The 13914-nt window shown below is 41.5% G+C and overlaps 1 protein-coding gene across 2 annotated transcripts in view; it reads left to right on the forward strand.

Annotated features, from left to right (window-relative positions):
- The window catches only part of LOC104985995 (dihydrodiol dehydrogenase 3-like), a 75874-nt gene that overhangs the window by 43938 nt on the left and 18022 nt on the right, over window positions 1-13914 (forward strand). Inside the window, exons 1-3 of one of the 2 annotated variants that reach the window (XM_010836395.1) lie at window positions 8263-8424; window positions 11443-11610; window positions 12689-12805. In XM_010836395.1, the coding sequence (XP_010834697.1) occupies window positions 8332-8424; window positions 11443-11610; window positions 12689-12805 (378 nt within the window). In that variant the 5' untranslated portion in view covers window positions 8263-8331. Of the gene's footprint in view, window positions 1-8262; window positions 8425-11442; window positions 11611-12688; window positions 12806-13914 lie in introns of those variants that run through there. The other variant, XM_010836396.1, reaches the window with a different exon arrangement.

Genomic DNA, 13914 nt, shown 5'->3' on the forward strand with positions numbered 1-13914 from the left:
TGATGGGCCAGCCTCTCTGCTGTTCATCTGCCAATGCTGGTGTGTGGGGAGAGAGAGGCTATGGTGATGGCTCCACCCCTTATGCATGACTCAGCAGTACCACCTTGCTTCCACGGCTGCCAGGTTTTCCTCCACAGGCATTTCCCACCACAGTCTCCTCCCTCACATCCCCTCGATCTGTCTGTCTACAGTCAACAGCAGCCTTCTCACTGGGATTGCTCCACAATCCCTAAAGTCCAGCTCCCAGCCACTGTCCCTTCCAGGAGACCCATGTTCCTGCCCTGCATATATATGGCTGTGGCAAGGACTGCCTGATTCTCATTGCATTTAGGCTGCCACAGATCAGCTGTTTCACTCTCAGCCTTAAATGTTTCTCCTCTGAGACAATTGCCCTGCTGTGGGGATCAGACTCCTGCTTCAGTTCCCCCACCCACCAAGGGCAGGTCCAGTCCTACTAACACTCCTGTTTTTCCCCCTAGTTCCTTTGTCCTACTGAGTTTTGCATGTTTCTATATATTCTTTTGAAGAAGGCAATGGCACCCCACTCCAGTACTCTTGCCTGGAAAATCCCATGGACGGAGAAGCCTGGTGGGCTGCGGTCCATGGGATCGCTAAGAGTTGGACACGACTGAGTGACTTCACTTTCACTTTTTACTTGCATGCACTGGAGAAGGCAATGGCAACCCACTCCAGTGTTCTTGCCTTGGAGAATCCCAGGGATGGGTGAGCCTGGTGGGCTGCCGTCTATGGAGTCGCACAGAGTCAGATATGACTGAAGCGACTTAGCAGCAGCATATATTCTTTTCCACTGGTCAGGTCCTCCTGTCCACTCTCAGCTGGTGTTCTGCCTGCACGTCTGTGTCTGAAGGTGTATTCCTGATGTACCTGTGGAGAGAGATGTACCCCACGTCCACCTACTCCTCTACCATCTTGTTCTCTCAAGGTCAGCGTTTTGATGAGTTCTTCATTCATTCATTGCTTTACTCAACAAAACTTTATCAAACACTTTTAATAAGATAGTGTTTTGTCAATACATAAAGCAGACAAGAATGAAATGAAAGTAAGAAGTGTCTTGAGGTGACAGTCTAGTGGAGGGTGAGGATGGTGAATGAAATCACAAGTCTTTAGCTGTTAGAAATGGATCAATGCCCTTTGGGAGATGACTGTCCACAGAACCTTGCATTTCTGACACCTGAGATGCAGAGGCAGACTAACCTTCCTACCAGCAGCCTTGCAACATAGAAACAATGGCACGCTCCAGAGAAATGGAGGGTGTGCTTACTGTCCAGTAATATGAAGAAAACATCTCCATCCAGAGAAAGGGCAGGCATGCTGAGTGGTTAGTGTAGTTGGTCCAGGGCCCCTAGACTTAAACTTTTCCTCCTATAATCCAATCCATGGCCTGTTTACGTGTTACCTGGTCCCACCACTTCAACCTTTAGAAATAAAGAGTCAAGGATGAGCCTTGCTGTGGTGAACATTTTCACAATATGTATGTACACCAGATCACATGGTAACCTTAAGACTACACACTGAGACATGTCAACTATGTCTCAGAAAAGCTGAAAAACAATATTCTTACATTGGCTATGGCATTTGTTGTGGGTGATAAACATTCTGTCTTTTATCAGCATCCGTGAAACCGGGGCAAGGTGATTTGAAGGCCTGCAAGTCAGGTTAAAATTTTATATTCTTCATGACTTCTAACAGTGATATGGAGAGAAAGAAAGCAGGGAAGGGAATGGGTCATTCTCGGAGGTGGGAGGGTTGGGTGCTCTTACAAGATAGTTAGAAGATATGTCACTGAGATGGATGCACTTGAGCAAAAGTGAAGGCAAACAGTGGACCCGTGGGGCACAGAACAGAAAACCTAAGTCCAGAAAGAGGGCTTCTGTCACATTTAAGGGCCAGCAAGTTGGCTGATGTGGGTGGAGTTTAGTGAGGGAGGGAAAAAGGAGCTGAAGATAAGGTCAGAAAGTCAGAGGGCCTAGGGGGTCTGTGTCCTGTAGGCTTTTGATATATCTTCAGGCTTAGAGAAACAGACAATGATATTTCAGGTTTCAAGCAGGGTAGTTACATGAGCAGAATTTAAAAAAACAATCACTCCAGCTATTACAGTGCTGCATGCTGCAGTCCATGGGGTTGCAAAGAGTTGGATATGACTGAGCCACTGAAATGAACTGACTGTGCTTCCAAAATCTGTTTTGTTTTGTTTTTTTTCATCATACTACAAGGCCTCCCAGATGATCGGAGTAAGTTCTATAGCAATGAAAGAGAGTATCTCATTAGCTCTGTCATGCAAATATTCGATAACCCTTAGTGGAACTACTATAGATGGGATTGATAACTAAGATGCCGAATCATCTCTTCCAGTTCTTATGTTCTATGATTTCCTGATTCTATGATGAGCTAGGGAACCTAAGTGGAGGGTCAGTATGTGTGTGTGTGTGTGTGTATCTGTGTATCTGTATGTATATTTCCTTTTCCTTTTTTATGAATCTAAGGCATATCCACTCTATCTGGACGCTGCTCAGAGTATCTCAATTGGTCTTTTTTTTTAAAAAAAAAGAGGTTCTGCTTTTTTTCCAAACAGCCATAAAATTTGGCACCAAGTCACAATAACCTGACTATTGTCTTTAGTCGTAATGACTTCCCTGAGGGAATAAAAGCATTTGCATTTCATTCCATACTATTCTGGCACAGAATACATTCTTGCATGCATTTATAATTCTTACATGCACCTTTCCATAGGTTCTCCAAGGTTAGTGCTATTCCAAAGTATCATTTCTACATTTTATATTATACTGGGGATACGGAATAATTTCTGTAGGCCTCCCAGGTGGCAGAGTAGTAGAGAATCTGCTTGCCAAAGCAGGACACACAGGAGACGTGGGTTCAATCCCCGAGTCAGGAATATTCCCTGGAGAAGGAAATGGCAATCCACTCTAGTATTCTTGCCTGGAATATCCATGGACAGAGGAGCCTGGCAGGCTACAGTCCATAGGGTGGGAAAGGGTCGGATGCGACTGAGTGAGTGACTACAGGTGTTACATTGTGGGGTAAAAAAGGAGGAAAATAATCCTCTTTTAGGGCTCTACAAAAATTCAGGTGAGAGATGATATTGGCCTGGACCATGGAATAAGCGAGCAGTAAAGGTGATCAGAAGTTATTAGGATAGGGATATCTTTTAAGAGCAGAGTCAACCAGAGTGTACCAATGGACATAAATGAAAGGAAAAGGGGAATCAGTTCCTTGCTGGACGGGTCCTCAGTGGTGGGGAATATGGTTTCCTCCCATTTCTGTCTTCTTCAGTTCAAGTCCACCCTGCAGCCAAATCCACCAACTGGATTTTTACTGACAGTGAGCCAGACCAAATTCCTCTTTGTTTTCTCCTATATTCCCAGGTGGGCCCAGGAATTTGCATTTTTATAAAAATTTCAGAAGTAAGTTGAATGCAGCTATTCTGTAGATGGATATTTAGGAAGATCCTTTTATTTATTTATTTGTTTATTTTACCTTTTTATTTTATATTGGAGTATAGCCAATTGACAATGTTGTGATGATTTCAGGCAGACAGCAAAGGGACTCAGCCATATATATTCTTGTATCCATTTCCCCCCAAAACTTCTCTTATCCAGGCTGCCACATAATATAGAGAAGAGTTCCCTGTGCTATACAGTAGGTCCTTGTCAGTTATCCCTTTTAAACATTGCAGTGTGTACATGTCCATCCCTAACCCCTAAATATCCCTTCCTCCCATTGGGAAGACCTTTTAGAGTTTGAGTCATTTATGGTTTTTTCTTTGGAGACGTCTAATAACACCTAAGGAGGTGTAGTATGAGTCATTACCTGCTTCTTTCTTCATAAAGAATCTAATATCCCCAATGAAATGCACTATTGTCTAACCATTCTTGTGTTCTAACCTTTGCTCCAGTCATACTGCATTCTGACTGTTCTAATCTCTAAGTAAACATAGAAATGAAGCAAGGGTTGATATAAGTTCAAATCTTATCAATTAAGAAAATATAATTATTGCTGAATCACATTGTTGTATGGCAGCAATCTACACAACATTGTAAAGCAATTTTCCTCCAACTAAAAAAAAAAAATTAATACACACAAAAAGAAAATGCTGCATAGTTCTGGGCTATAGGGAATGGATAAGTGAATTTTACTTAATAGGGGCAGGCTTTGTGCCTTTGACCCTGGAACTGAACAAGAATTGCATGAGCAGTTTTGCATCAGTTTGCCAAAGCCATGTCTGTGTACATGTGACAGAGAATCTAGCGTTACCTGGGTGGTGAGTAAAGAGGTGTCCCCTTTGGATCCACTAGACATATTGTGTACCTTAAATGTGTTGTATCCACCAGGTCAGGGTTCTCCCCCAAAAAGGAAACTAAAGATGCATTAGAGATGAGGAACACAGACTTGACTGAAAGCAATTTAAAAAGTTTGTGACCAAATAATAAGATGAATGACCCTGAATTTCTATATATTTGAGGAGTAGTCCTTGATATGTTTCTACTGTGAAAGCCAAAATTCAGACATGAAACCTTCCAGATACTGTCTGAGAGAGACTTTCTGTGACCTGATGTGGGATCTTTTCTCCCAGCATGGTCCGAAGTTGTCTTCTAGCCACACACTGTTAGGTGATTGTATTAAGACTTTTTTCTTGTTTCTGTTTTGTATAAAAATTAGACATTGAGACCTCAAAGCAGTAACCCTCTCTTTTCCTCTGTAGCTGGGCTGACCGCCATGCAGGCAGCTAGACCTGAATGCACGAAGGACTTGGGACAATGGGTGTCTCTGTGAAGCTAGTCCCTGAAGATGGGGGTACTCCCAAGTCTTGGCTCTGTATCTAGAATAGAGGATGTTCTTCAGCTACAATTTTGTACAAAGATCAATTCAAGGAGATGAATAACTGTATTTTCTTCTTATTCATCTGAATTTGTGAGTGGAAATCATGAACACTATATTAAGAAGAATTTTCTAGTTATCAGAACAAGAACAATAGGTGTGCTTGCTCCAGGATATGAAGAAATTGTTCTCATTGAAGACATAGTGGATGGACACCCAGCAGATGTTGAAATGCACATTACCTAAGAAGAGATCCTTGAATGCTTGCTTGCAAATATGAGCATTTCTTGTACACTATTATCAACCCCTTCTATAATAAAGATGTTTATTAATGTAACACTTTATTCCTGTTGTGATCTGATCACACTTATTCTGTGAAGGCAGGAGGAGAAGGGGATGACAGAGGATAAGATGGCTGGATGGTATCACTGACTCTATGGACATGAGTTTGAGTAAGCTCCGGGAGTTGGTGATGGACAGGGAAGCCTGGTGGGCTGAAGTCGATGGGGTTGCAAAGAGTCAGACACAACTGAGCAACTGAACTGAACTTAACTGAAGAAGAGCTCCTTGAACACTTCCTTGAGAATCTGAGATTTCTTTTATATTATTATCAGCTCCTTCTATAATAAAGATGCTTAATGGTGTAGTATTTTATTCCTATTGTGATCTGATCACACTTATCCTCTGATTGTGACTGGCTTTCAAGTTTCCTCAAACTCTGAGATCCAGTAAGTGCAAGAATATATAAATGAAAAACAGGTGGTGGTTCTGACGTGGAGGGGAGGGAACAGAAGCAGAAACTGGGGAACATGACCAAAGCACCTGGGCCACCATCTCCTGGAGCTTACCATCATCCTGTCCCCACAGTTACTATGGTTTGGGAGGCACTGTGTGGAAAACTGGAGTCAAAGAGAAACAGAAATGCCTACTGGAGGGTGTGGAGAGAATACACCAGAGTGCTTGGTGTGATGTTTGTGGAAAAATGTGTTTCCATTCTTGGGTGTCAGCTGTTCACATAAAGACTGTCACAGTTTCTACCATGTCCATGTCTGCTGGCTGGGAGACACGAGGACTAGTTCAGTGGGTGTAAATCCAAATGCTCTTAGAAAATGCTTTGAATTCAGTAGGGAAGAGAAATGGTGGTAGTCATCACAAACTCAGAAAGAGTGAAGAAATACAAAAACTTTACATTTTTCTTCAATAGGTAGGGAAATTCAGAAGGTTAATTATGGAAATAGACAGCAAGGAGATCCAACCAGTTCATCCTAAAGGAAATCAGTCCTGAATATTCATTGGAAGGACTGATGCTGAAGCTGAAACTCCAATGCTTTGGCCACCTGATAAACTCCCTGATGCTGGGAAAGATTGAAGGCAGGAGGAGAAGGGGATGACAGAGTATGAGATGGTTAGATGGCATCACCAACTCTATGGACATGAGATTGAGTAAACTCCAGGAGTTGATGATGGACAGGGAAGACTGGTGTGCTGCAGTCCATGGGGTCACAAAGAATCAGACATGACTGAGTGACTGAACTGAACTGAACTGAACTGAAAGTATTAAAGAGTAAAGGTCACCAAGAGAATTGGCAGTTGAGCCAAGCGATTTGAGATAAAGTTTTAGGGTTTTTCCAAGAAGTTCCACTCCATTAAGCTTTATCAAAAATGTGATTTGCAGTTTTTTTCCCTTTCTGTGGATTGACTTTTCACAACCTTTGTATTAAGTTTCCTTCGATGCAAAAACATTTTGAGTTTTGATGAATACTGATTTACCTATTTTTTCTTCTGTTGCCTGTGCTTTGGTGACATATCCAAATCTAGTGTCATGAACTTCCCTTCTAGTTTTCATCTAAGGGTTCCACATTCGTGTCTTGTATGTGTGAATCTTCGCTGCATATTGAGGTCTATGTGTGTGGAGAGCAAGTGTGTTCACAATTGGGCACCTCAAACATGTGCAAAATACCCGCTGTTTGAAGATGTGTGCCATGTCCTGACTGGCCTTCACTAGTTAACTTGGCATGCTTTAGTCCTGGGATTAGCCCAATAGTCAAGCTAAGGGCACTCGGTTCATTTCTGAGTGAGTCAGCATCTTGCCTGGAGGAGGTGTGCCTCTTTGATTCCCCTGAATGTATTGCTGTTTAAAAATGTCCTCTGCCCCCAAAATCCACATCCCAGTTCTACTCAGGGGTTTATATGCTCTAGTCTATGTCTCCACCCTTACATCCTTGTCCCTGGCACCATATATATAGTCTCCCCTGCAACAGTAATGAGCTATTTTGGCTGTTCTTCAGTTTAAGCCTAGGCTTAGGTGAAACAGACACAGTCTTCGGGCAGCCCCAAACAGGTTGGAACATTGCATTAAGGTTTTTGTGATCAGTCTTGTTTGCTGAAGGCAGCTGGGAACAGAGTTGACACCCATTATAGATCAAGACTTCACTGTTCAAGTCAGGGGAGAGGTAAGTGTGAGGAAAAACACAATAAAATGTCCTTCCTCTCAGTTCTGGAAATTTCCTGATTGTGTGTTCAATGTGTTCCTGGAGATTTTGACTGTTTGACTAATTTCAGAGCTCCTGTGAGGTTTTTCATCTGGTTTCAGATTGTTTTCTCACATTTATAAGGGAGAATTCAACACTTCTTAGCTCACCATTTTGCTGACATCACTCCACGTGTTAAATTTTATTTGACTTTACAGCATCCCATTGTATCAGTGCATCTTAATCTCCCTAAATCTTCCCTTATTCATTACAATTTAACTTGTGTACAGGTCTTCATTTATGACTAACCTTTGAGCAAGATAGTAAAGTACATGAACTCCTTATCATTTCCATTATGATATCTTTCTAAAAGTAATGTAACTAAGCCCAAGGATTAACTCCTGTAAGGGTCTGTTTGGAGACTGCACATGGTATCCAAAAACTATTAATAATTAATCTCCAGTAAACACTCTGTCAGAATGTGTGGTTTTGATATTCTTTTCAGGATCTCACCACTGTTGAGTCTGGATAACAACATAATTATGCTGGTGGGAAAAGTAAAAAGGCAAATTTATTTTGCTTTGGTTTTCTTCATTAAGAAATAAGATTTTATAAAATGTTTATTAATCACTCTCTTAAATTGTGTGGTTCTGTGAATGTGTGTATGTATGTATGGTAAAATAGTTAAATTTTTTCAATTGATGTTTGACAAATATTAAGCTTAATATTGGAAAAATGGAAAAAATATTGTGTGGAAGTTTCTAGTCTAACATATGGTCAATAATTGTTCAATCTCATCATTATGTAATTTAAGATTGCATTGATAAAGAAGCAAGCAAGTTAATTGGCTTCAATCCTCTTCTTATGCCCTGGGATTGGTTTCACGTTGCCCCTCCTACAATGTATCTGCTAACATTGGAGAGTGCAGCTGGGGCGTGACCATCCTGGTGTTTATCAATTGTGAAGGCAGAAGGGAAAAATCAGAGTCCGCTTAGTCAGAGAAATGACAATGGATCCCAAATACCAGAAGAAAGTGAAGCTTAATGATGGCCACTTCATTCCTGTTCTGGGATTTGGCACTTTCGCACCTCCAGAGGTAAGAGTAGTGGTTTGGGGTTGAGATATAAATAGTAAGTGGCTGAAACATGAGTGGAAGAGAACTTCGGTTGTCAAGCACTGAGCTCCTGTGTGACTCTGGGAGGATCTCGTGGTTCCACTAACCAGGCTAGAAACATGCCCTGTGAAAGGGGAGAGAGCATCCAGTCTTCACTCTGCATCAGGGCCTGAGGCTGTGCTCACCTGCAGATTACTCTGGGTTCCCCTTCAGTTTCCGTCTCTTTCCCAGCTTATCAGAAGAGGTGAGACGTGGCTGTTGAGAACACTGACTGTCAGCTGTTTGGCTTTGAGGGCGATTGCAATGGTGGGGTTTCTTTGTATATTTCATTCCAGAACTCTTCCCTCCTTCCAAATTAGTATTTCACCCAGAGCAGTATTTGAGGTGGAAGGTCCTGAAGATGAGGTGACTGGAATCTAATGGGAGAGAATTGCTTTTCTACTGCGGGATACCTGCTTGGTCCAGGCGACACACGGCAGCTATGCTTTGCTTTGTGATTCTGTTTGTTCTTGGAAACTTTTTCCAGTGGGAACTATAGTATCATTTGAAGGGATAAGCTACAATCTTACAGGTCAGGCTTCGTACTGTATTGTTGGGTTTTGTAGTGTCTTTTTATTAGAGTATTGTTTTTAGTGCTTGGGCATAAGAGAGACTAGTGGACAAGTCTCTAGACTGGAAGCCAGAAACTTTGTTGTCCATCTTTTTTTTAGAGTATGTAGTTGTGACAAGGGACTGGTCTTTAAACTTTGAATCTCACTTTTCTAATTTATAGAACAAAAGAAAATATTCAGAGACATTTTGCAGATAAAAGATCGGGATTGTTCACTTTGCAAAATGTGATGAATGGAGAGAAGGGTCCAGCCTAGTACTGAGCTCACTGGTTCATTCCTCAGTACATCCCACAAGGCACGCGATTGTCAGGAAAACCAGGACTAGACTCAACAGAGGGAACTTGGACCAAGCATCTACCTCCTTGAAACATGAAAGATCCTGCTTTGCAGAAACATATTGAAATAGTATTCAGCTTGAAAAGGGAATTTAATTCCACCATTTGCAACCACACAGGTGAACCTGGAGAATAGTAAGCAAAGTGAAATAAGCCAGAAATAGAAAGACAAATACTGCATGTTCTCTTCATAGGTAGAATTTAAAACATTGAACTCATAGAAGCAGAGTGTAGAGGAATGGTGACCAGAAGCTGGGGACAAGAGTGGGAAATAAGGAAAGATGTTGGTCAAAGGTCCAGACCTTTTGTAATGCAATGAAGTCTAGAGACCTGATGTACAGCATGGTGACTATACTTGAATACAATGGGTTATATTTTGAAATGTTATAAGAGAATATATATTAAGTATTCTCACAAACACTCCCCAGAGTTAGCTATGTGAGATGATGGATCTGTTAACTATCTTGATTGTGTTAATCATTAACAATAGATAGTTACATGAGAACATCACTTTGTACTGATTGAATAGACACAGTTTTTCTTTGGCGTTTTCTCTGTAATATATACTGGTAGACACGGATCTTAGAAGCTTTCACCTGGTTTCTTGATGCATTTCAGTTCAGTTTAGTTGCTCAGTCACGTCCAAACTCTTTGTGACCCATGGACTGCAGCACACCAGTCTTCCCTGTCCATCACCAATCTCCCAGAGCCTGCTCTAATTCATTTCTGTTGAGTCAGTCATGCCATCCAATCATCTCATCCTCTGTCATCCCCTTCTCCTCCTGCCTTCAATCTTTCCCAGCATCAGGGTCTTTTCCAATGAGTCAGTTCTTCACATCAGGTGGCCAAAAGTTGGAGCTTCAGCTTCAGCATCAGTCCTTCCAATGAATATTCAGGACTGATTTCCTTTAGGATTGACTGGTTTGATCTCCTTGCAGTCCAAGGGACCTTCGAGAATCTTCTGCAACACCACAGTTCAAAAGCATCAGTTGTTTGGTGCTCAGCTTTCTTTATGGTCCAATTGTTACATCCGTATGTGATACTGGAAAAATCATAGCTTTGACTAGACAGTCCTTTGTTGGCAAAGTAATGTCTCTGTTTTTTAATAAGCTGTCTAGGTTGTTGGTCCTAGCTTTTCTTCCAAGGAGCAAGCGTCTTTTATGCCTTCATGGCTGCAGTCACCAACTTCAGTGGTCTTGGAGCCCAAGAAAATAAAGTCTGTCACTGTTTCAATTGTTTCCTCATCTATTTGCCATAAATGCTTATTGATACCACCTCTAGGTAATAGGATCAGTAGTTTGGTGAATGATGCTTATTGGTACCTCTTTTTTACTCACATATTTCTATCTTAAATCTAGTACCTGTCTCCTCTCACCATGACCCCCCCCAAAGAGAATAATTGTAACTTTCTCATCATTGGTGTGTTCAAATTTTGATTTTAAATTAAAGTTGCTTTAAATCTTTGAACCTAGACCAGAGCAGTGTGATTTAATATGAGCTAATGAATCAGGGCTTCCCTAGTGGCTCAGATGGTAAAGAATCTGCCTGAAATGTGGGAGACCTGAGTTCGATCCCTGGGTTGGGAAGATCCTGGAGAAGGGAAAAGATACCCACTCCAGTATTCTTGCCTGGGAAATCCCCGAGGAGTCTCGTGGGATACAGTCCAGTCTTGATGCTTTTATCATACATAAAAGCATTTTATGCTTGCTTTTTGTTGATTTTGCTTCAGACATCTCACAGTATAAATCCTATCCATGACTACAAGTTTATTCTGAGTCCTTTGGATTCTTCCAGCAAATCACTGAAACTGGTGGTGGGCTTGGAGTCCTCTGATGCCTGTGATCAACCACTGATCACATGGGGTTGAAGGGTTCCTGGGTGCCCATTGAATCACTGACCAGGAACGTTCAGGGAAACTGTCATGGGTCCATCACCATACATACAGAGCTAAACAAAGGCATGAAGAAATGTGGGTTCTTAGTCAGATCAAGCTTGTGTCTTAGCAATCTCTTAATGATGTGAATATTCAACAACTACTTTTCTTGCTTACCTAGGTTCCTAAGAGTGAAGCTCTGGAGGTCACCAAATTTGCTATAGAGGTTGGATTTCGCCATATTGACAGTGCTCATTTGTACCAAAATGAAGAGCAGGTTGGCCAGGCCATTCGAAGCAAGATTGCAGATGGCACTGTGAAGAGAGAAGACATATTCTACACTTCAAAGGTGCTGTGTGTGTTGTGTGTGTGCACGTGTGTGCAAGTGACTGGGGGCAGATGACAATTACATAACAGGACCAATAGTTTGCTGAACAGTGCTCATTGGTACCCGTTTTTTCACACATACTTGTATCTTAAATCTAGTATCCTTCTCCTCTCACTGTGCCCCCTCAAAGAGAGTAATTATAACTTTCTCATCCTTGGTGTGTTCAAATTTTAATTTTAAATTAATATCACTTTACTTCTTTGAACCTAGAGCAGAGCAATGTGGTTTAGTATGGGCTAATGAATCAAGGCTTCCTTGGTGGCTCAGATGGTTAAGAGTCTGTCTGAATTGCAGGAGACATGAGTTCGATCCCTGGGTCGGGAAGATCCACTGGAGAAGGAAATGGCTACACATTCCAGTATTCTTGCCCGGAATCCGGTGGACAAACGAGCCTTGTGGGCTACACTCCAGGGGTCCCAAAGAGTCGGACACAACTGAGCGGCCAAAACTATACTATATTTACTTAATGAATCAGACCACCTGGGAGCAGATTATAGCTTTTCTTATCATCTGGGAGACTTCTTGAATTTCTTCACATTCTGAATCTCAGTTCTCAGCTCCAAGAGTAAGAGAGCATTTAAGAGGCACTTTGTACATTACACAAAATGCAGCCAAAGTGTCTTGAACTATGTTTTTCTCACATTAAAATGTTCAAAGCTCTTTTCCCTACAGTTATGTAAACAAGATAGTAATTAACTTTGAGAAGATGGATTGTTTGATCAAAATAGACTAAGTTTGTGTTTTTACACTCTATCAAGCATAATTCAGTTGATGGGCACGGTAATTATTTGATAAAGTTATTTATATCTTGATTCATTTCATTCCATTGTGAAAGATATACTGATGACAAATTCAATCAAATAATGAAATTTACATGGCTAGGTTAGATACAGAATGGAACTCCAGAAGAAATGAAATGGTTTTTCCCATGGTCATCTCTTTCTAACGGATAATAATGCCTAATTATTAGATGAAAGAAGACAAACACAATTACATATAGCAATCATTTCCCACCGCTTCCTTTGTTTAATCTCTGCAGGTTTGGTCCACTTTCCTTCGACCAGAGTTGGTCCGACCAGCCTTGGAAAAGTCACTGAAAGATCTTCAACTGGACTATGTCGATCTCTATATTATTCATTATCCAGTGCCTCTGGTGGTAGGTGATTAGTGTCATCAGCTCTGTTTTATTTCATGGGTCAGAATGCCTATAACTTGCATGGATGGTTGACAAGATTTTTTTAGTAAGTTTGAAGGTTTACATTAGACTTCAGTTCAGTTCAATTCAGTTCAGTCACTCAGTCATGTCCATCTCTTTGAGACCCTATGAATCACAGCACGCCAGGCCTCCCTGTCCATCACCAGCTGCCAGAGTTCACTAAAACTCATGACCATCGAGTCTGTGATGCCATCCAGCCATCACATCCTCTGTCATCCCCTTCTTCTCCTTCCCCCAATCCCTCCCAGCATCAGAGTCTTTTCCAATGAGTCAACTCTTCGCATGAAGTGCCAAAAGTATTTGAGTTTCAGCTTTAGCATCAGTCTTTCCAATGAACACCCAGGACTGATCTCCTTTAGGATGGACTGGTTGGATCTCCTTGCAGTCCAAGGGACTCTCAAGAGTCTTCTCCAACTCCACAGTTCAAAAGCATCACTTCTTCAGCACTCAGGTTTCTTCACAGTCCAACTCTCACATCCAGTATTCTTATATATACATGACCACAGGAAAAACCATAGCCTTGACTAGACGGACCTTTTTTGGCAAAGTAGTACCTCTGCTTTTGAATATGCTGTCTAGTTTGGTCATAACTTTCCTTCCAAGGAGTAAGGGTCTTTTAATTTCATGGCTGCAATCACCATCTGCAGTGATTTTGGAGCTCAAAAAAATAAAGTCTGACACCATTTCCACTGTTTCCCCATCTATCTGTCATAAAGTGATGAGACCATATGCCATGATCTTAGTTTTCTGAATGTTGAGCTTTAAGCCAACTTTTTCACTCCCCTCTTTCACTCTTTCATTCACTTGGCCTTGGAGTACACTAGCATAGAATCCCCTAAATAATCATTTGTGATCATTATTTTGGGGAGGTTCTTTGAATCTCTTACTTGCCTCTAAGAGAAATGTGTTAAGTAATCTGAGTGTCTCTGCCTCAAAATCTTGAGGAAGTGGAAATAGGCAAGTCCTGTGCATGGTGCTGATTAGGACTCAGTGTCTGGGGATCTCACTACAGAGTTTGATGCAGAGTGCTGAGTGCTGACATGGCCTCA

Source organism: Bison bison, unplaced genomic scaffold (assembly GCF_000754665.1).
Source record: "Bison bison bison isolate TAMUID 2011002044 unplaced genomic scaffold, Bison_UMD1.0 scf7180017864063, whole genome shotgun sequence".
In the NCBI taxonomy this organism is placed as follows: Eukaryota; Metazoa; Chordata; class Mammalia; order Artiodactyla; family Bovidae; genus Bison; species Bison bison.